This window comes from Condylostylus longicornis, unplaced genomic scaffold, assembly GCF_029603195.1.
Source record: "Condylostylus longicornis isolate FDR11 unplaced genomic scaffold, ASM2960319v2 ptg000010l, whole genome shotgun sequence".
NCBI classification, from domain to species: domain Eukaryota; kingdom Metazoa; phylum Arthropoda; class Insecta; order Diptera; family Dolichopodidae; genus Condylostylus; species Condylostylus longicornis.
The window spans coordinates 15,471,489-15,493,113 of record NW_026577979.1 but is presented as its reverse complement, the minus strand read 5'-3'; the positions used below and the strand labels follow the sequence as shown (position 1 = coordinate 15,493,113).

At 25.4% G+C, this 21,625-nt stretch overlaps 1 protein-coding gene across 1 annotated transcript in view; it reads left to right on the top strand.

The window, feature by feature from the left end:
• The first annotated feature begins 21,104 nt into the window (after positions 1-21,104).
• LOC129618929 (probable serine/threonine-protein kinase nek3) overlaps positions 21,105-21,625 on the top strand; it is a 41,852-nt gene continuing 41,331 nt past the window's right edge. Inside the window, exon 1 of the mRNA XM_055533957.1 lies at positions 21,105-21,515. Coding sequence (XP_055389932.1) covers positions 21,105-21,515 — 411 coding nt within the window. The remainder of the gene's footprint in view (positions 21,516-21,625) is intronic.

Genomic DNA, 21,625 nt, shown 5'->3' with positions numbered 1-21,625 from the left:
GATTATTGCACTACTGTGGAAAAGATTTTTGCATACTATACTAACTATTCTAATATTTCAGTACCATATTCTATATTCTACACAGGTAACACTGATAAAATAGAATTTTCGTGCGGGTGTTTTATAGTTGAGTAAACCAATTGAGAATTTTCTCCGCTTTTTTAATTAAGTTTTAAAAATAAAAATTTAATAAGAACAATAAAATTATTTTTTTTTATTTTTCTAGCTTTTCTTTTTTGTTAATCATGAATATGAGCATTAAAATATCTTTAATTATTTCATCTTCCTTTAAAATTTAATTTCCTTTGTAATTTGAGCACGTTTTCATACTTTTGTATTTGTAAATTTATGTAAAGATCACAGGAATTTAATACATATAATATTTTTCCTTTGAAAAACTGAAGAAAAAGGAAGTATTCTGAGAGAACAATACTTTGAACACAACGAACAAAACTATTAAAATACTTTAAAGAATTACAATGTCAGTGATGAATAAAGATTTTCTTCCTTTCTAACGTAAAACTCAATGCGATTTCTTTTTCTGCATTGTTCTTGTTGACTCAATATTTAGTATCACGCGGTTTTTTACGAATATTTCCATTATATTATATGATTTTGGTTTTACGTAATTTGATTTCACAATTCAGCTTTTCTTTATTTTCGGCTACAAAGTAAAAAAAGAATTAAAATAGGTAAACATTCATGATAATAAGAGCTTGCATGATCAGCACATAACTGTCTGCATTTTTTATAAGTATAATGAAAAATATATCAAAGTTCCGAAAAATATATTCCTACTTATTAAGATGAAAAGGTCGCACAAAACTAAAACAAATGTTTCTTTTTGCCTTACTCCAAAATTAAAGAAGGCTTTTTTGCTACAATGTGATATTGGTGCGAACGCAATATCCTTCTTATTATTTTCAAACGTGCTGATAAAGAAGAAAGAGAAAATAATAAATAATTTCAAAGGATAACAATATACCTTCAAAAAAGACATGGAAAGGTGTTAACAAAATTTTCTTATGTGAATTAATTGTTCAAGTAACAATAATTATTTGATACCAAAGGAGGAATAATAAAAATTATTAACTGAAATTATTAAAATCCCACTCAAAAAAAAAAAGATTTAAATGATTTTACGTTGTAATACGAAATTTTATTATAGAAGTACGAGTAGAGGTTTGAATTCTGACCACAAAAAATTGCAGCTTATTATTTTTAATTTTATTAAATTTCAGTCAACGGGATATTCAATTGAATTCACCTGGGTGTTATATTAAAAATAATAACCTACGTTATTTCAGAGTTCGATATTAAGAAAAAATTTTTCAGGATTTAAAAAAAAATTCTCACTTACTCGTCTAAAACTTAAAAATATTTTGTGAATAACATAAGGAAAATGAAAATTTCAACATTAAATAAAGTTCTGCATCAATTTACAATACTTATTCACAATTTGTTACCGTAATATGAAAAGAATAAAATTATCCTACTTTTACTAGTATTTTAATGCATCCGTCAAAAAATTAAACAAAAACAAGTAAAAACGTTTCAGTCGGTATAAACCGATTGAATTATACCCTGCACCTTTCGTTATTGTATAGCAATTGCTCGAACCTGTGAAATCAGTCTATGGAAACTTCACGGATATGTCTGACCTATAATTGGACATCCGACTGCCAAGTTTCATTAGTTTGACTTTATAATTTTTCCAAATATTTAAAATTAGCTTTTGGAGTTGTATGGCATGTACCTGAACCTGTCAAGCAATTCCATCAAAACTTCACAAATATACATATTTGACCTATAATTGGACACATGACTGCCAAGTTATTTTTTCAAATATTTAAAATTAGCTTCGGGAGTTGTATGGCAAGTACCCGAACCTGTCAAGCAAACCCTCTAAAACTTCAGGAATATATTTGATCTATAATTGGACACATGACTGCCAAGTTTCATGAATCTGACTTTATTATTTTTCCGAATATCAAAAATTTGCTGTTGGAGTTGTATGGCAGCCACCCGAACCGGTGCAGCTATCCCATCATAATTTTTAGAGCATGTGTAGAATATAATTGGACACATGTATACAAAATTTTATATTTATAGCTTCATTAGTTTTTGAAATATTAAAAATAAACTCTTTGAGTTGTATGGCAGCTACCCGAACCCGTTGTCCGAATTAGTCCAATAACAATAGGGTTCGTCCTTGGCACAAAAGAAAAAGCTTGTGAAAGTTTGGTGTCGATTGCATTATTCGTTTTTGAGTTATCGTGCGATCGGACGGACGGACGAACGGACGGACGGACATGTCTAAATCGACGCAGAATTTTACGCTGAGCAAGAATACATATATATGTCAGTACCGCAGATGACTCCTTCAAATAGTTACAAACTCCATACCAAAGTTAATATACCCTTCACGAAGTGCAGGGTATAAAAAATGAGATTAAAAAATTTAAAACAACACAAAATTGTCTGTTGAAAATATTCCAGCAGTAATCCTAATCGCTTCATCGCAATCACCCTTCAATATTCCATACTGTTAATTTTATTGTCTTCGTCGGCTGATTCCTTGCTTTATTTTTGCTTATGTTAAGGACAACATTTTTAGCTTTACTGAATTATTAATTTGAGTAAAGTTTGGTACCTATTGATGTTCAATACAATAGCAATTGTTTACCAACTTTTTCAAAGTTAAACTCCAGCAAAAACTTCACTAATCCATCGGGATTAGTCTTGTGTTCAAATCAATAAAAAAACGGACTGACCTTTTTGTTTTTTAAATTTTAAATTAACTCTCTTCACTGTAACATTCTCGGCTGTTCATGACTGAATTCAGGTGAAATGACATTTCCTAAAAACAAAAAAAATTAAGTATTTAAATACCCATTCGATTCTATACACACATATGTATATATTAGACAACTTCATTTGCTTCAAGCCAAAACACATAATATTTTTGGGTCTTTCTTTTTTAAGGATCCTTCTTAAAAATTTTAAAATTTTCTTTTTTTAGCTTGAAGATTCATTGTCAATTATAAAAATGTGCAATTCAAAATAAAAACTAAAAGAGAAATTTTTTAAAACCCTCAAGGTTCTATTATTAAATTAATTTGATCTCAGATAAAAAAATTATCAGAAAAAATTTACAAAATTTAGTTTTTATTTAGAAAAAAAATACAAGTGTCAAAAGGTTGATGACCTTAAAAAAAACAATGGAGCAAATTCTTTTACATTTTAAATAGGAAACTTTTCACTTGAAAAGAAAAAATATTTGTGTAGGTGGACAATGTTTAGTTTACCGAATTATTTTAATACACAAATAAAAAAAAAATCTTAATAAGTAAAAAAAATTTATAAAAAAAAAATAAGTCTCCTATATTTTCAATTTTAGGAAAAACGTTTATTATAGAATTTTGATGAATTGTAGGTTTTTTTTTTAGTTTTATTATTGAAGAACACTTGATTATCAAATACCAACACGATTATTGCCTATGCCTTTTAAAAACCGTACATCCTAATTATTATCCAATTCCCTGATTCCTTGAAAATCTTTTAGTTTAATGACAATATCGCTACTCCTAAATGAATGAAATACAGGTGTTGTTAATTAGCTACATAACGTACGTATAATAAAACGAAATTCTTCATTTTCAATACAATCAAATTTTAAAATCAAATAGCGGAATCTCCCTGAATTAGCCAGTTTTATTTATTAGTACAAATTTAATTTGATTATACAAAAAAAAATTGAGAAAAATCATAGTTGATCGTGTCAACTCTGTGATAACCGTACGAAATTGTTATCTATGGGCAAAAAATACAATACAAAAGCTGTCTATGGAACATACGTTACTATGACTTTAACTACGCTGATTTTGTTTATTATAAATGAAATAAATTATGTATCTATGTGATATTGAGTCATTTGTATTCAGCGGTTTTTGTGCATAAACTAAAGCTCTATCGACTTTTAAGTTATTACCAGGACGAGCTGACATGACAAAATTTCCTCCGAATTCGACACTAAGTTATATTTTAGCTTTACAAATGAAGTGGCGAATTTATAATACCTTTCGAAAGTACTTTTGTATAAGTATAAAAAATATAGGCACAACGACAACGGCAAAGAAAAACTAAATTGACTTTATAACAAATGCAACCAAAAATAAATAAAATTTCATTTTATGTTTTACAATAAATTTTCCAAACATGCTTGTATTGTATTCCTTATTTATTTCAAAACTCATCAGGAGGGATCCCAAATCGATCAAATTGGAATTTGAAATTAACATAATGTTTTTGATTCGCCTTGGAAAATAACGCCTTAGTAAATTTAATATACCGTTTGTATCTATAAATTCTGCCTAGAATTTTTTTTTTTTTAAATTTATGTGAATTAATAAAATTTGAGAAAAATACAAGAATAAATCAACCATTTTTTATTTATAATGCGAATGTTATTGACCTTAAATTGGTTTGGACTCTGACAGTAAAATGTTATAAATTTTAGACGTATATAACGTTGAAGTGAAATGATCAGTAAAAGTATAACGTACATATGAAAATATTTTAATATTTTACAAGAACAGCTATCAATCTATTTTGATCTGCATAGGGCTAATTGAATTGACAGTTAATCCTTAACTAAAGACCTAAATTGGTGTTAATGTAAAGTTTAAATTTATATCTTAAACTACAATGTCTTGTAATATTTTTTTTTCTAAGACTAAGCCACTGATACAATATGCATAATCGTACACAGTTTATAACTCGAAAATGTTTTACATATCATAGATAAAAAATTTACGATATATGCTTTCGTAAGCTTTTGTGTTGATAAACTAGTGAAATTAATCAACTAACTAAAAATTAGAATAGAATATTGAAAGCTTGTAAACGCTACATAATTGCGTTAAATTTGCAAAGTTATTAAATTTAACTATGGTGTGGTTCTCACATAAGTATTCTTTCTAAATATGAATTTGAAATATTGTGGCGAAAACCAGTATTAGTTGTATAATCTAGTTCAGTTCAGTTTTAAGAGTTTGGGACTAAAACAATAAGAAAACATGTGTCGAAGCAAGTAACAAAAAAAAAGGATTTGAGGTTAAATTTTCTTTTTTGTTATTTCAAAGCTACACGTAACACAATATTTGAGTTTTTTATTGTATTTTATTCAGACTAAAAAGATCATATTTCAATTACATCTTAAACAACGTCCTTAAAAACAAAATTCCTACTTGAAAAAAATGAAACGAAAATTTAAATAGAAAACAAAAACATTTTCTTTCAAAAAAAAATTCATGTGATACTCGTATTTTGTGTATCTTATTCAACCCACTATGATTCGAGAACATTGAATTGAATTTTTTTTAATTCAGAATAATTTTCCAAGGAAACAAAAAATGTAAAATGTTTATAAAATATTTTAATTCAATTATAAAAACATTATTGTATGTGTATATATGCGTATATATTAAGTACAGAGTGAGCTACTATGGTAATTTTATTCTCGTTTGTGAAAGTTCGATTACTAACAGGACTTGCATGACACAATACAACTATTCAATTCAAATTCGATTTCTACCAAGCCTAAAAATTGATAGCGTTCATATTTAAGAGTTATCATATTTTCACAGCTATTTTGTAACTAATAACAGTGGACAAAATCAAAAAATTTAACAAAAAATGAAGTACTTAGAAAATGCTGCTACAATAACAAATTATTGTAATGGTAAACTAATTACTTTTATAACGTATATTATTCCCACAAAAATATATAGAGCAGAATCATTGTCCTGATTTATCTCTCTACATTCTTCTGCAGCAATTTAGCATTATTACTGGTTAAGTTTATAACCTAATTTCATGTTTAATTCTAAAAAGCAACACCTTTAAGACAATCCTAGTCAGTGGCTAATTTTCTTATTTGGAAAATAAAAAATAATTGCATTGTAAACGTAGAATTTTGAATTTTCAGCGAAATTTTAAATTCCAAGCTAATGTCCCAGCATACATAAATCTATATTAGTAAACGGTATAATATCAAAAAGCGCCTACTTGGTATAAGAGAATGGTATGAGTTTTACGCACTTTTATTGAAGTTTTACAAATTGCAATTGAATTAGGTGTTATACAATACAGACTCATTCACCCTGCATAAATACTTTAAAAAAAAAAATTTTGTAAAAAATGCTTATTATTTTCACTCGGTCTGTCCGTGAACGTGTTTACAAAATTTCTACACCCTTAAAGATAGAAAGCTGAAATTAAACATCTTTGCACATAGATCTTTACTAGAATCTTATTTCCGTAGGAGCAAATTTTTACATCCCCCTTAAAAATTATAGCCCCTCAAAGACCTAATAATGCCATTTTTTGACTATTTATTTCAAAGAAATCATGAATATTTTTCATAATTTTCAAACACAACAAAGGAGTGGCCGGTTTTTTCTACTGCGGCCCAGCCTAACTATAAATAATAAAAGTACAAAATGGACGCTAAATTTAACAGTTATCTAAAACTTATTTTATTTTCAAATTTTTTTTAAATCTGTAAAATTCGAATTTTTGACATTTCGGCTAGCTTTTTCAAATACCATGCCATCAAAAAATATAAATATTTTTCTTTGAGTGCGTGACTTTATACTTGAATTCGAGCGTTATGTTTAATTTTTTTTTTGCCCCCTCCCAACTGTATGCATTATGTGAAATACTTCGGTATAGAAGCAAGTAATTTTAATAATGCTGTAGACTATTGTAATATTTTCATTTGTTGAAGAGAAAAAAAAGTCCTACTTTGCAAACCAATGGTTCGATACAACTTTATTTTCTTGTTTCTTTTTGGTTACGCTTTCTTTTTTAACAAAAATTTCAAATTCAACTTAAAGAATAAAGAAACATTATTCAAGGTTCCAATAATATTTTAAGGTTATGTATACTTTTTTTTGCAATATACTTTTGTTATTATTTTTCAAGATAAAAGAAATTTCATATGGCAACTACATGTACCTACAATTTTATTTTTCTTTATATTTTTGTATGTAGGCACATAGATTTTCTTTTAAAGCTTAAATGGTTTCCTCGAAAAATAGAATTAAATTTCCCAATTAAATTAATTACATTAAAAAACAAATACAATATTGAAATATCAGTAACAGAAAATAACTGTAAGGTACCTACACCAGTCTAAATTTGAAACAATGAAAATAAAACAAAGATTTTTCTCCCCCGAATATTTATAGGAAAAACGATAGGAAAAGTTTTTTTTTTAATTAAGAAAATGTTAATCTACGGACGGTGTTGTTTTCATCAATTTTATAGTAAAAAAAAAGCAAAGAAGGAAAAAGGAAAACGCAGGATATCTATTGCAACTTTTGTTTTTCATTTCAATTTTAAAGTTATTTTTATAAAAAAAAAATTATGTGTAAAATTATTTTTCGTTTTTGGAAAAATGGAAAGAAAGAAAAATATCGTTTTCGAAAACTTTTGACAATGCAATTTCCATAACGTTTATTAATTTAAAATAATCTAGAATTTTATTCTAGACTTGCCAGTAAAAGATTTATTATATTTTTTATTGTGTAGTTTAGAGGAAAAATAAATTTTATGAAATTGGATAAAAATATTTTTTAAAAGTTAAAAATATAATGAGCTTTGTTACATTTGAAATAACAGGAATTTTGTTTAGTCAACAAAACGTTTACTGTGAATTCTAATGCGCCAAAAATGTTAAAGATGAAGAAATAGGAAAAAAATCTCTATTGTAAGGTAATTGGAATAAATACTAAGCAAATTGAAATAAATATGCTAGAACACATTTTATGAACAAAACTTAGTTGGAAAATCCATGAATTAAGAATTGCTAGTGACTACTAAAAAATATCTGAGAGGGAAATTATGATTTATTTGAAATTCACGTTCTCCTACGTGGGTACTGAACTTAACTACATTTTCTTCTATATAAATTTAACATAATTTCCATTGGAGTGTAGTTTATCTTGCCATTTATTTTATCTATAATTTTTTCTTATAAGAAAAATTATTCTGCCCTAAAATATATGAATAAATATTGTGTACATATTATTTTATATATTTTTGAAAATATTTATCAATAAGCCACCCTAAATTTAAAATTATTTAGGCTCTTTTTAACGCAATAGTATTCTATAACATTTACGGTAATAGTTCTTTTAATCAAATAGAAGCTTACCTATTTCATTTAAGCTCAAATCCTTCATAGTTGCCCTAATTATTATGATAAATTTAATTGGTCCATCTTAATAAATTGCTTATTTTAAAATATTTTCATTTCTATTAATAAAAGTTCCAATTTCTGCACATCTTTCTGCACATTCCTAGTTTTCTTTTTAAATTTTGAATTCTTGTATTTTTTTCATAAAATCTTATTACTAATAAAAAATAAAAATTGAACCAAAATATACATATATGAATATTGTTTCAAATAAAATATGATTAAAATTCTAAAAATCTAAATGTCTAATAAAATATTACCATGCAGTCTAAAATAACAACATCATAACATTTAGCAATGTCTTTTACTGTTCAAATTGTATTGATACTACACTATTACATAAATCAGTTTAATTATGCCAATTAAGATCAGAGATTAATTTGATTTACATGTAAACTTATTGGTCAAGATTTGAATTTATTTATACCATTAATTTTTAAAAATGGGTAGCGTAATTAATTTTCTTTTAAAAATATCATAAAAGTTCAATAAAACTAGAAACATCAGCTGACTTTCCAGATCCGTCGAAATTTATATCTATGAAATTCAGTGTTGTTACCACCCAATATTAAAAACAAACATTTTTAACGACTTCGTCCTATATACTACAGTTTTATTTGAGAACATTAAACACTTTCTATGTAATTTTAATTTAGCAGAGATATTATGTTGGTTTGGGTTATCATTACGTACGCAATATACGTGTATTACTCGTACTTTCAAAACATATTCAAATGTAAGACACAAATATCCTTGAGTTCCATATTGTAATAACACCACATTTAAATTCAATTTAACTTACACATGAATTACTCAATTCAACGTACACGCGTAAATAAATTTCTGAATTAGATTTTAAAAGCCGTATTTCTTTATTATGGAGCACAAGTAATTCAAAATTTCTCAAGAAGCGTGTTTGTTCTTAGCGCGAAATTTTACGTAAAATATATACTTTGAATGGTACCTCTTGCCCCATACACTGAAAAATATTATTTAATTCAATATCGTACTTTTGTTTTCGGTGAATTTAATTTGTTTACCACAATATTACCGTTTTATTTTTCCCCGAAGAATTTCGCTTTTTATACCTGATATTTATTTAATGTGTTTAGATTTTTTTACAATATAAAATTTGTATGTTTCACATTAATACAAACTGTATTTCTCCTTTCGCTTTTTTAATAGCAATACGATTAAAAAAACTGCCTAATACAACATTTTTCCAAAGAAATGTAATATCAATTTCGTGAATTTACTTACATGCAGATAAGAAGAAAGCATACTCCAACACATATACTTATATAAACAGCCACACTCATTTACTTACAATAATGTTAAATTGCTTGTCTATAACACACATATCACTTAAGTGAAATGTTAGCAGTTCCAAAGAATATATTATAAGTAATTTCTAAATTTTCAAAAACAGAATATTTCATACATTCTCATTAATTAATAAAGAATAAAAATACTTTTAAATTCTACAGTTTTCTAAATAGTTTACGCCCAATAAGTTATTCGTATTGAATAAAATACACCTATGGGAAGAATTTTAAAATGTGAATGCAAGTGTTGTACTAAAATTTAAAAAGTTAATTATTTACACGTGTCTTATTTAAATTTTTAAAATTGAAGAAAGCATAACAAACTGCTAATAGCAATTAGACAAATAATTTTCTTGTTTAATTAAAAACGAACAATGAAACACATTCAAATTATAAATAAAAGAATAAATAATATTACTCAAACATTAGTGGTACATGTTTGATTGTTACAGTTATACATGTTTGATTGCAAACAATGGGCGTGAGAATTTACGTGTGAGCGGGATTAGAGAAATTTTTTACTCAATTAATATAAATTTAGTTTTATTGTTGTACGGTACACAATCAAAAATAATCATCTTTAGTTTTGAGCTATCATTCAACAATTGCAGTATGCTTGAATCCAACTAAATGATTTTAGAGAACCAACCATGAACTTGTGGTATGTTTCATGAATTTAACAACTTTATTTATTAATATTTATTTATACAATTGAATTTAAAAACTTTATATTTTTTCCCAGGAAATGAAAAGAAATATTTTTACGAACAATTATAAATTGTGATACAATTGGTAGATCAATTATGATTTCGTACCATCGATATTTCTAAAACACTTTAATCATTTTTGTCATTAAGTACAAAATATTTGTTAAACTTATTATCAAAAGCACATGTATCTAATTTTAATTAGCTTTTTCAAAACTTTAACAAAGTTATTAAATACATATAATGTTTTTCTTTTTTGCTAATTGATCCCTTAAGGTTTCAACATATTTATATACATAAATAATATATACATAATTAAATACATAATTATATATACATAAATAATTCGTCGACGCGATATGATAAAAAGATTCATTACATTTCATTAGAATTTTGTTTGTTATTTAATTTTTTACTATATGAAAAAAGAGTATAAACTAAATGAGCACAAGTAATATCAAAGGAACCAAATTGCCTTACCATGAGTTTCGATTTCTCGACACATCTCTTAAAATCAATTATTTAATATTCTCCCATTCTAAAATTATATACCATTTTATATATGAATATAAACATTTATGTAGAGATACGCACATAATATTGACATACCTATTCCACTAAATAATTTTATTCACACATACATATGTGAGTTATTAAAAAAGTTTTTAAATTTTAAAATTAAATTATTTATTTAAGAGAAAAACTATGTTTCTGTTTTAGAAAACTTTATAATATGCCTTTAGAAATTTTCATTTTTAATCAATATTCTTTCATGTATTATAAATATGTTATTAGCAGTTGCAAGAATTCTCATGGTAATTGAACATTTTTGTCAAAATAATTTTCTTAAACCAAAATACTTTCAAAAACAAGAAAAGACTTTAATTTGAGAAATCTTGCTGGTTCACTATTATTATTGAATATGAAAACTAGTATTGGGGAATATTTTCAACAACCGTGGTACATTGGAGCAAAAAACGCTATGGTACCAAAGTTTTTTCTTATTAAGAATACAATATATTGTGATTTCTGACCTAATATTCCAAATGTTCCAAAATGAAAATTGTTTATATATACACGGATTTCATTTCAAAAATTTTTCAGAAAGATGATTTGGACAACGCCAGAGATTGTTACGAAAAATTACCAAACTTGAACAATTTAATAGATTTTTAATAATTGAAGAGCGACAAACAAACATTTGGAACTCTCATCAGCTTAAAAGAAAAACACTAAATTGGCTTTATACATTTTTTGTATATTCATTTGGCTGAAATTACATTGAACTCCTCATAATGCCGCTATAAATATACGATCGAAGGAACAGAATGGGTCGTGTAATAAAAAATATTCTTACTAATCTAATAAAAATTATTTATTATTTTTACAATTAAAAATTTTTTTTTGCTTTGAACGCCTCAGGGTACCAAAATCAATTGCCTTTCCCAATTTAAAAATTATTACCTAAAAAAGCTTTTTTATTTATTGTAAAATTGAAAATGATGAAAAATTTGGTTGCGATAGTAGTGAACGTGTACGTTTCATTTACATAAAATGTTTAAGTGAACATGAAAGCAACACTTTCTATTGCATATTGAAATTCAAATATCATTGATTTCTGTAAGAGAATATTAAAATCGTTAAAATATATCCGCATAATACGCACAAATACTTCTCAATTACTTCACCATTAAATATAATGTTGTTATGGTATAGTTGGGAATATTATCCGCCCTTAAAAGAAGCACGTCCCTTGCCTTTTACTTTTTAAATTTCTCGTTTAAGGTTAAATTTACTTTTTCTTTTCAACAAATTGACCTTCGTCTAAATAAAGTGAAAGGTAAAGAAAGGACAAAATTCCTTTTTACATTTTAGCTTCTTTTAATTATTTTTTTTTATTTTATTATTTACATCTAAATAATTAGGTCGCCACTCAGTACATGACAAATGATAAAACAAGGATATTTTGAAGCGCATGACATTGACTTAAATACATACAATGATTAAAAAGAGCGAAACCATGAAAAACAATTTAACCGTTTTATTTATTCCGTGTTGCATTATTATTTTTTATAGTCTCAGATATTCTGATACCTTGTTTTATAATATTTTGTGTATAGATTGTGCCCAGAGCCGTATTTACTTATGTCAGGGATTCTTTCGCCGAATATTATATGCTTATAATGAGCGATAAAATGTATAAGAAAAAAGTCCATTTTTCAGGGTTTGAATAAAGATTATCATTGCTAAACTAGGGAACAAAACATAACTTTAATTCAATACGACTTGAATAAAAATATATCCGATTAAAAATAATTTACTATAAAATTATTCAATGAAACAAACAAATTAAAATTTCAGTTGTAAGCAAAATAGGACTAAATTAAAATAAACGAAGCAAAATCTCGGCAATTTTCAATCTTGCACAATTAAAGGTACTGAGGCATGGACTGTTTGTTTTTTAACCTGTTAATTTTTACTCATTTTAAAAAAAAAATTACATTTCAAAATCACAGTATTTTGAACCAGCACAGCACTGCTTTTGTCACACTTTATTATGATTACAGAAGAAGGTAAACAAAATAATTTCGACAAAGGAAGAAAAACAAAATGGCGCCTTCATAATTATTTATAATTAAAAAGAAGTCGAAGGAAAAATAGAAAAAAAGAAAATTTACAAAAACAAAATGAAAAGAGAAAAAATATTTTAACCTTGAATATTTTTGCGATCCTTTCCTGTAAGTATATAATAAAAAAAAGGATAATAATGAAGAATAATAAAAGGATCATTAATATGTACATACATCTATATATATTTAAGCATCCCACTGGAATAATTAATTTTTTTAAAGAATTGAAAAGAAACCTTAAAGTGCTTAAGAAATATTTGGTGTATCATGAACCTTGTCTTTGAGCTTATTGTGTATTATGTTAAATACGAAAAACAACCAATTAAAAATGCAATCTTAACCACACAAAAGTATAAAAGAGAATTGGTGGATTGAGAAAAATTTTGTATGTATGTATATATATAAATTATGTATGTAAAAACATGATGAGGAAATATTTTGCGACCTTTCAGTGCATAAACTTCTCCTACAAAATTTAAAAGTTGAAATTAAAATATATTAAGGGTACCTATTCAAGATAGAGAAAATTATTTTCTATATTTTTAAGTTCGTCAAGTAGAAGTTATAATGTTTATCAAAACAAAAGCAAAAAATCAAAGAAGCGAACGAAACCTTTCGATTTAGTCTAATGTGCTGAGATAACAGTTCCATGTATACCTTCACGGAATATAGACACGAAAGCAAACTAGAATAAAACTAGTTTTTAATCAGTTTGACTAGTTTAAGAAAGTTATGACCAGATCAGGTACAATTTCGTTTGGGTTAGAGTCCCCCACTATTTATAGGTCTGGTGACTATTTGAGTCAACCTATTTTTTTCTGTCGATGGTTTTTAACCGAAAAAATTTGGCGTTACGAAAAGTAACGCCAAATATTATTATTAACGCCAATTTATTATGTGCTGAGTACTAGCATTTTTTTTTTTTGAATAATAGCTTTTTAAGTTTAATCGAATTAAGTTAAAAAATAATTTTACATTAAATTTTATTAAAATCAGCTGTTGTTGTTGTGAAAAAATATATTATTTCTAGAAAAATGTGGCTTTACTAGCATTATGGCTTTAAAATACATTCTACATATTAACATCCACCCAAACACTCCAATATTCTGTGTAGTCATTTATTATAGTACTCTGTAATATAAACAGCTCAACGAACATTTTCATTTATTACTTAAATACATATTAGCATATTCAAATCTCTACTTTCCTCTTAGAATTTACATAACTGATTTTGTTATGTAAAATAAAATTATAATAAATTAAATTTTTATTTCAGGAACATTAAAATATGTTCATAGAATATAATTAAATTACTATAGTTCCATAATTATGTAACATTATCTACTATAATACATATAAATATATATTATAAATATAAGTAAATGCTACTCAAGGAATTTTTAATAAAATAAATTTTCTTTTCAACTGAAACCGTCGAAAAATTTTTATAAAAAAACTTCGAAACTAATTAAGCATTATTAATGGGAATTTCATAGACTTGTTATGAAAATAATTTTTTTTTATAAAAAAAAAGAATCAAAATGAATAATTATTACTAAGGGTTAAATACTTTTAATGTTTAAATAATATCAGGTTCAACTTAACAAAACAATTTTGTAAATACCTTTAAAATTGTGAAGGTACCTACATAATTGTAGTAGGTGCACGTGAAATTTTTTTGAAAATCAATGGTCTTAACGAAAAAAAAAGAAAGGAAAAAATCAAAAACGACAAACTTCTATGGAAAATAGGTACTTTTGATTTTCTATTTAAAATTTTTTTTTAAAAAATATATTCAGTAAAAATTTATCCTGTTCCTTTTGATTTTTATTTGATGTCAAGTATGTATGTATGTATGGAAGAAAAATATGAAAGAAAATTACATATTCCCAAATGAAAAATATTTTGTTACGATCAACAACAGTCAGCTTAACTTGCATATGTATTTAAATATCCATTCCATTAGTAGACTTTAGAAAAACTACAATATATTTAATAAATTCAATGTTTCTTGTGTTAAACTAAATATGGTGTAAACATGGAATTCTCATACGGTGGGTACAAAATTTCTAAAATTTTGTGCTTTAAGAATTGGCTTAAATTAAATACAGTTTTTCATTCGTATTCGTTTTCAGATACACTGTATAATCGGGCTGACCAAATTAAAAAATGATGACAAGAAATTAATGTGCTTTTATGATTAATGGTCTTCTATTTTTCGCTACGAACAAATGTTCTGTGCTCTAAAAGAATGCAAATTTAATACTTGCCTTATTTCTTGAACTCTGAGTTGCGATATTTTATTGTATTAACAGATAGGTTATGAAACAAATATTAAAAATACCTTTAATATTTATAATACACTCTTTACAATTTCAATTCTAGTGAAATTTAAGGCATTAAGAATAATTTTATTGTATTAGAAAGAAAATAATTAAGTTTTTTTAAAATAAATTAACGTTTTTAATTTGATACTTAGAAGTTAGAAATATGTTACTATAGAAATTTCATGCTAATATTTGAAGTAATACTGTTACGCTATAATACTGTTACGCTATAATAGTAAAATATTTAGAAGTATGTAGTACTACTTTTTATAGGGTTGGATCCTGTATTCTAATTTTTCTTTACTTTAGTTTAAACTTTTTATTCACCTTTTCTTTATTTTAGTTCCAACTTAATTAATGAAAGGTTGTAGAATCTATACAGTACAACACGGATATATATGCACTGATTTTTTACGAAAATTCGTTGATTTCAACCGAACTTCTCATTTATAAAGAGTTTTCATATATCACACACATACAAATTTAATATATTCTAACAATTTGTCAGTTCACACTATGCGACTTTGACATAAAAATTTTTATAAGTACCTATACATACCAAAAAAATGTTTGTACCTATCTTATAATATTTATTTTGTAACTTTACAAAATGGTTGTTTTGACGAGTTTTGCATATAACATATTATTATGGTGGTAATGGGTTTATAGAAATGATCACTATGTTATTTTCTTTATTTCAGTTTTTAATTGCTTTAGTTTATTTCATTTATTCTTAAATTCTAATTTATTCTATTACCGCTACAATTAATTTTTTATATCACAATTTTGTTAAATAATTAGTTCTAATTCACATTTAATTTCAAAATATAAAAAAACTTTTATGATAAACCTAATTTCACACCTCAAATCTTTTCTTTATTTTCACTACTTTTTGCTATCCAGACACAATGAATTATCAAGGATGAGAATGATATATTTAATTTTATGTTAACGGGACAATTTTCAGGGATTTGAACCTAAATGTTAACGTTTTTAAAAAATCAAAATTCTTATGCAGTATGATCACTATACACATGTTAATTTACATTTTGAGTTTATAAAAGAATGATGCTAAATATTTGATACTTTTTAAGCGAGTTATAGGTGTTCTGTTTATATTCGCGTCCGACTGAAATTTATGATTTTTATTTAAGTTTAATAAAACTCTTGAAGCTATTGAAATTTAAACTTAAAATACAAAAAGGCAAGTTTTTCTAAGAAAAGTATTTACTTATATAAATTGTAGAAATTGAATCCTTTGCCTACGAACGTCACACATCATACATTTTATTTTATTTAAAAAAAGAAAGCTTTAAGAAATTCAAATATGTAGATTTCTTTCTGGCTAACTCACAATATAAACAAATAAGATAAATAATAACAAATATTAATGCCTACCAAAGGATTAATTTATATAAGCAAGTACAAAAATCAAAGAGTAATATGAACCAATTGTAATTTAAACTTACAGAAATGAAAATAACGAAAAAATATTTTTTGTCTAAGAACTCATTAGAAATTCATATTTCGTTACACGTTTACTCAGTAGTCAGTACCCACAGTTTAAGTTAACAAAAATTTTTGCATTCCCATAAACATGCGTTTTCTATTAACTAGGTAGGTCCATTATGGTCTTATATGCAAATCTATTACCCCTTTTTTTTAATACAATTTTTATAAATCTATTGCAAGTGTTGAAACTAACAAAAGCTTTACTAGTATAGATTTTAAGAAGGAAAAAGTCAATTCAATCATAGCATTTTGATTTTTTATTATAATAAAAAATTTACATAATTCTGAATTTCTTATTCATCCCTTTTCTGAAACATTGTGTTTGTGTAATGAGAATAAGAACATAAATATGCAATTATTATAGAACTACGTATGTAATGAAACCTGCAGAGATATGAACAAACTGTAGGATAGGATTTAGTTTCAATTTTACAAGTTAGTTAAATAAAATAAATTAGAAAATTATTAATAACAAATCAAAAGAAAATTCAATGCAGGTAGTTTTAAAAATGCGTCTCTTTAAAATGAAACCGAATTATAATTTTATGATAATGATCTTTTTTAAGTACGTAGATAGATACCTACTTACCTACTTATATTTCTTTTTGTAACACATTTTTAGATTTTGAATATGTTTAACATCATTGAAGCAGCAAAAATAAGTAAAATGAGTTATGTATATATAAACATTCGCCCATATTCTTAAGATTTACAGAATACAATCTCAAATTACGGAATTCAAAAATATTACTAAAACACAAATAACCATATTAAAAATAGGCAAAAAACAGTAAGATACTACCTACCTTCGCATTGTATTAAGCCAGACTCAATGTTCTTTTATTGAATTACGTAGAGCTTATCTGTTGATCTCATTGCTATTTCCAATATGATGTTTTTTTATGATCTTGTTTTCCACACAAATGTTATTTGAAGTCATCAGTTCTTTGCCACCTGCACTTATTAATATTGATGATTGAGTGTAATGTAATAGGATAAAATATAAAATACGAGTATGTATGCAATTCCATATTTTTAACAAATGTATATGCATTTCTTAGATAATTCCTTATTATTTGTAGTTGGGGAACAACAAATATTACAAAGTGTATATTACAAGTTCAGAATATAAATTTTTCCATCACAAAACGTTATCTCGAGAATCAAAACATAACCTCAATACGATTTTTGAAAATTAGCGTCTATTTAGCTTGTTTCATTTAAAATTTTTGAATAGAAATGAAAATCATTTTTCTTAACTTGGCATAGGTACTTTTAATAATTGTTTCCCATTTAATTACTTTTCATTAATTTTAGAACTTTTATATAAATTTTATATTTTATTTTACAAAAGAATAATTTTGAAATTAAAAAGCTCACAATTTTCCATTAGGCCTTTTTAAAACTTACTTATGTATGGAAAATATTATTGGCACTGATCTCGAATTATTTTTTTCTTTCTCTTAAGATGTCAACAGTGTTCCCACTCAATAAAAACAAAATGTATCCAATTTCAAGAACAAAATGTATCCAAAATGTATCCAGCCTCCTAAAGTAGAATTATTATACTAAATCGCCTTATTTTATACCAATAAACTCTTAAATAATATTAATTTGCTTTATTCAACAATGTAAGTTTCGTTATTTATAGTAAATTCTTTTAGAAATCACACGCAATTTCTATTACATTTTAAAATTTAAGGTCAGAAAATATATGTTCTGTAGCTGTTGAACTATGCGGTAAAAACTATTCAGCACGAAAACGGGCAAATTTTATTTAGTCAGCAAATAACATTTTTTGGAAGATAATGCACTTAAAAGTTACAGCACTTTAAAAGTTTTCTAACATTTATTTAGTGTTCGAGAAAGAAATGTATCCATATTTCAGCAAAATTTTAAAATGTAGCCAATTTCGACATTTTAGCAGATTTGAGTATCTTTGTATCCAAGCTAAATTTTAAAGCAAAAATGTATCCAAATGGATACAATTGTATCCAAGTGGGAACGCTGGATGTCAATGTCATTATTCACTAATACTACAATTTTACCATTTTGTAGCATTAATAATTTGTCGCTACGCTCGGTCGGTTAGGTAGTGCAATATTTACATAAGATGTGAAAATAAATAAATTGCCATGGGTACGCGCACGCTTCAGTTCGCTCAAAGGTAAGATCAATTTGGCATTTTTATTTTATTTAATTAAGTTTAAATAGTGAATCTTTATTTAAAATTAGAAAAAATATTAAAGTTTAAGTAAAGTGTTTTCGTAAAAGTGCAAAACCAAATTTCAGTGAGTTTTAATGCGTTATACATTGTTTTTTTTTTTCAAATTTTGGCTTGAACTTCTTTTGTTGTATTATTAAGGCAATATTTTATTTTCTCCATTCCAGAAACAGTACACGACTATTTATTGGTTCTATAGCAACTAGTGCATGGACCAACATGATGGATTTTAATATGCAACAGGTAAATATTTAGTGCAAATAATTGTTGCGTGTTAGAATGCCAATGCCTTCTAATTTTTGTTGTTTTCTTAGTTTTTTTTTAGGTTATTATTGTATTTGAACACAATTGGGTTGCAGCTGAACACAATTACCTTAAAGAATTGTTGAAGATGACGATTTCAATATATGTAGCTATACATAGAACAATTTTTATAGAATTAAAAGCAACTTAAACTAACCTGGGATTTGTTTAATATAGTTGAAAAGAACTTAAGATTCATTCAATTTTTATTAACTACATATTACATTTTTAGCTGCTGTTGCGCCAATATAGTATTACTATGCATGTACATGCATATGTAATTTTGGTAAACCACTTCTTTTTTGTTCCGGTGCTTTAATATGAAGCAGTCTATGTAAACGTATACATGTACAGTTATCGTGGAAAGCAAAGTTTGATTAAGATATTTTGTATAAATAATGTGCAAAAAAAAACAATTTCAACTGTAAATGATAAAATAATTCAAGTTATAAATTATAGTCCTGAAAAAATTGTAGATACAATTTGAAAGTAAATGAAAAGAACATTTTACAAGAGTAAAAAGGAGCATAAAAACTTTATCAAACTTATATACTAATATAAATACATACATATACATATGTGCACAATATCAACAAAGAAAAATTAGTAAAATAAATTATGTTTGTCAACAAATTACATACATACATACGTACCTCAGCTAAACATTATGAGTTAGTTGATGTTTATTAGATGAAGATACTTTCAGATGGAAATATAGAATTAATTTCAAAACGTAGTGCTTGCGTATTTATAAACTTCTGCACATGAACAAAAAAGAAATTGATGCCTATATGCGGTAAAATGTGAAAAACAACTATTTAATATTACAATTATAGAGAAGAAGGATGTTTTTCGAAAGTCTATGTATTTCGTTTTTCATTTTCCGACATTAAATGCTAATTGAAAATAATTTTTCTAGGTTTTAGAAATTTCAAGAAAACGTAAAAATAAGAATATGCCGGGTATTTTTAAATTCATTGTCTTAAATTTTTCACAAAATTCATCGCTTTAAAGTTCTCAGAATTTTCAAAAATCAAAAATATTAAAGAAATATTGTTCGGACGGAATTTTAAAAGAATGTAAGATGCTTTTAAAGTAATGTTTCTTTTTAAAGAAGTGTAAAAGGTAAAGCTTATTGACAATAATCCTAAATTGGACTCTATTTTATTACTGCTGTGTAAAATATGTACCTACATACTTATATATTAAGAAAAATCTGAATAAACTTTAAAAAAAGTCAATTTTTGAGTATAAGATTATGAATACTTTAATATAAGCATTCTTTAAAGAAAACTATTTTTCAATTAATTTTATTACATAATGTAATTTAATTTCTTATTATCTTGAGTATACAAAACAAACAACATGATGTATAATCACATTATCCTTAATCATTATTTTTCTTTTTGTATTTTTCAGATCTATAACAATTAAATTTGTTTTTGGAATATGTTAATCCTCTATGACATCCACAATATGTTTACATTATAAATAAATACACGTGTATCCAGAATAACATCATCTATATGTAACCAATTTTGTATACAGCAATAAATAAATACCTATACGAATGTAGTTAATGATATAAATCTTTAATTACTGAAAGTATATGATTATTTTATTATGAATGTATCATTTTTGTCATCATATTAACATATCATCATCATCATCATGGATAAAAATGAACTTAATATTATATAATATTATAACAAAGGATTTAAAAAAAAATTATAATAATAGTGAATTAAATTTATAGTTAGTTATTATATTCTCATTATAATATTACAACAACTAGCTATATTATATAAAAAAAATGGGTATTCAAACGCAATCATCTGTTAATTCTAATGATGAAAATTATAAAGATGTTCAAATACCTGAAAATTATTTACTTTTAATAGCTGAAGCATTACATAATGGTGATTTTAATACAACCGGTGATATTAATAGACCAATTTTAAAAGGAAGTATACGTTCATTTTATTGGATATTTATTATACAATATGCTGTATTAGCTATATTAGGAATAATATCAAATATAGCAATTATAATATATACATTATATTATAAATTATTTAAGGATATAACACATGCATTCATAATTAACTTGGGTATATGTCATGTTGTACAATGTGCAATTGTATTACCGATTACATTAATGGTTATGTTAATACAAAATTGGATATTTGGACAATTTTTATGTTTTTTCTTACCAATGTTACAAGTAAGTATCAATTGAAATTTTATAAGAATAAATTAAAATTTACTTTTATTTGTATTTTTAAGTGATTGAATCACTGCCCTACTTAGTATTTAGATGCAAAATGATTTAAA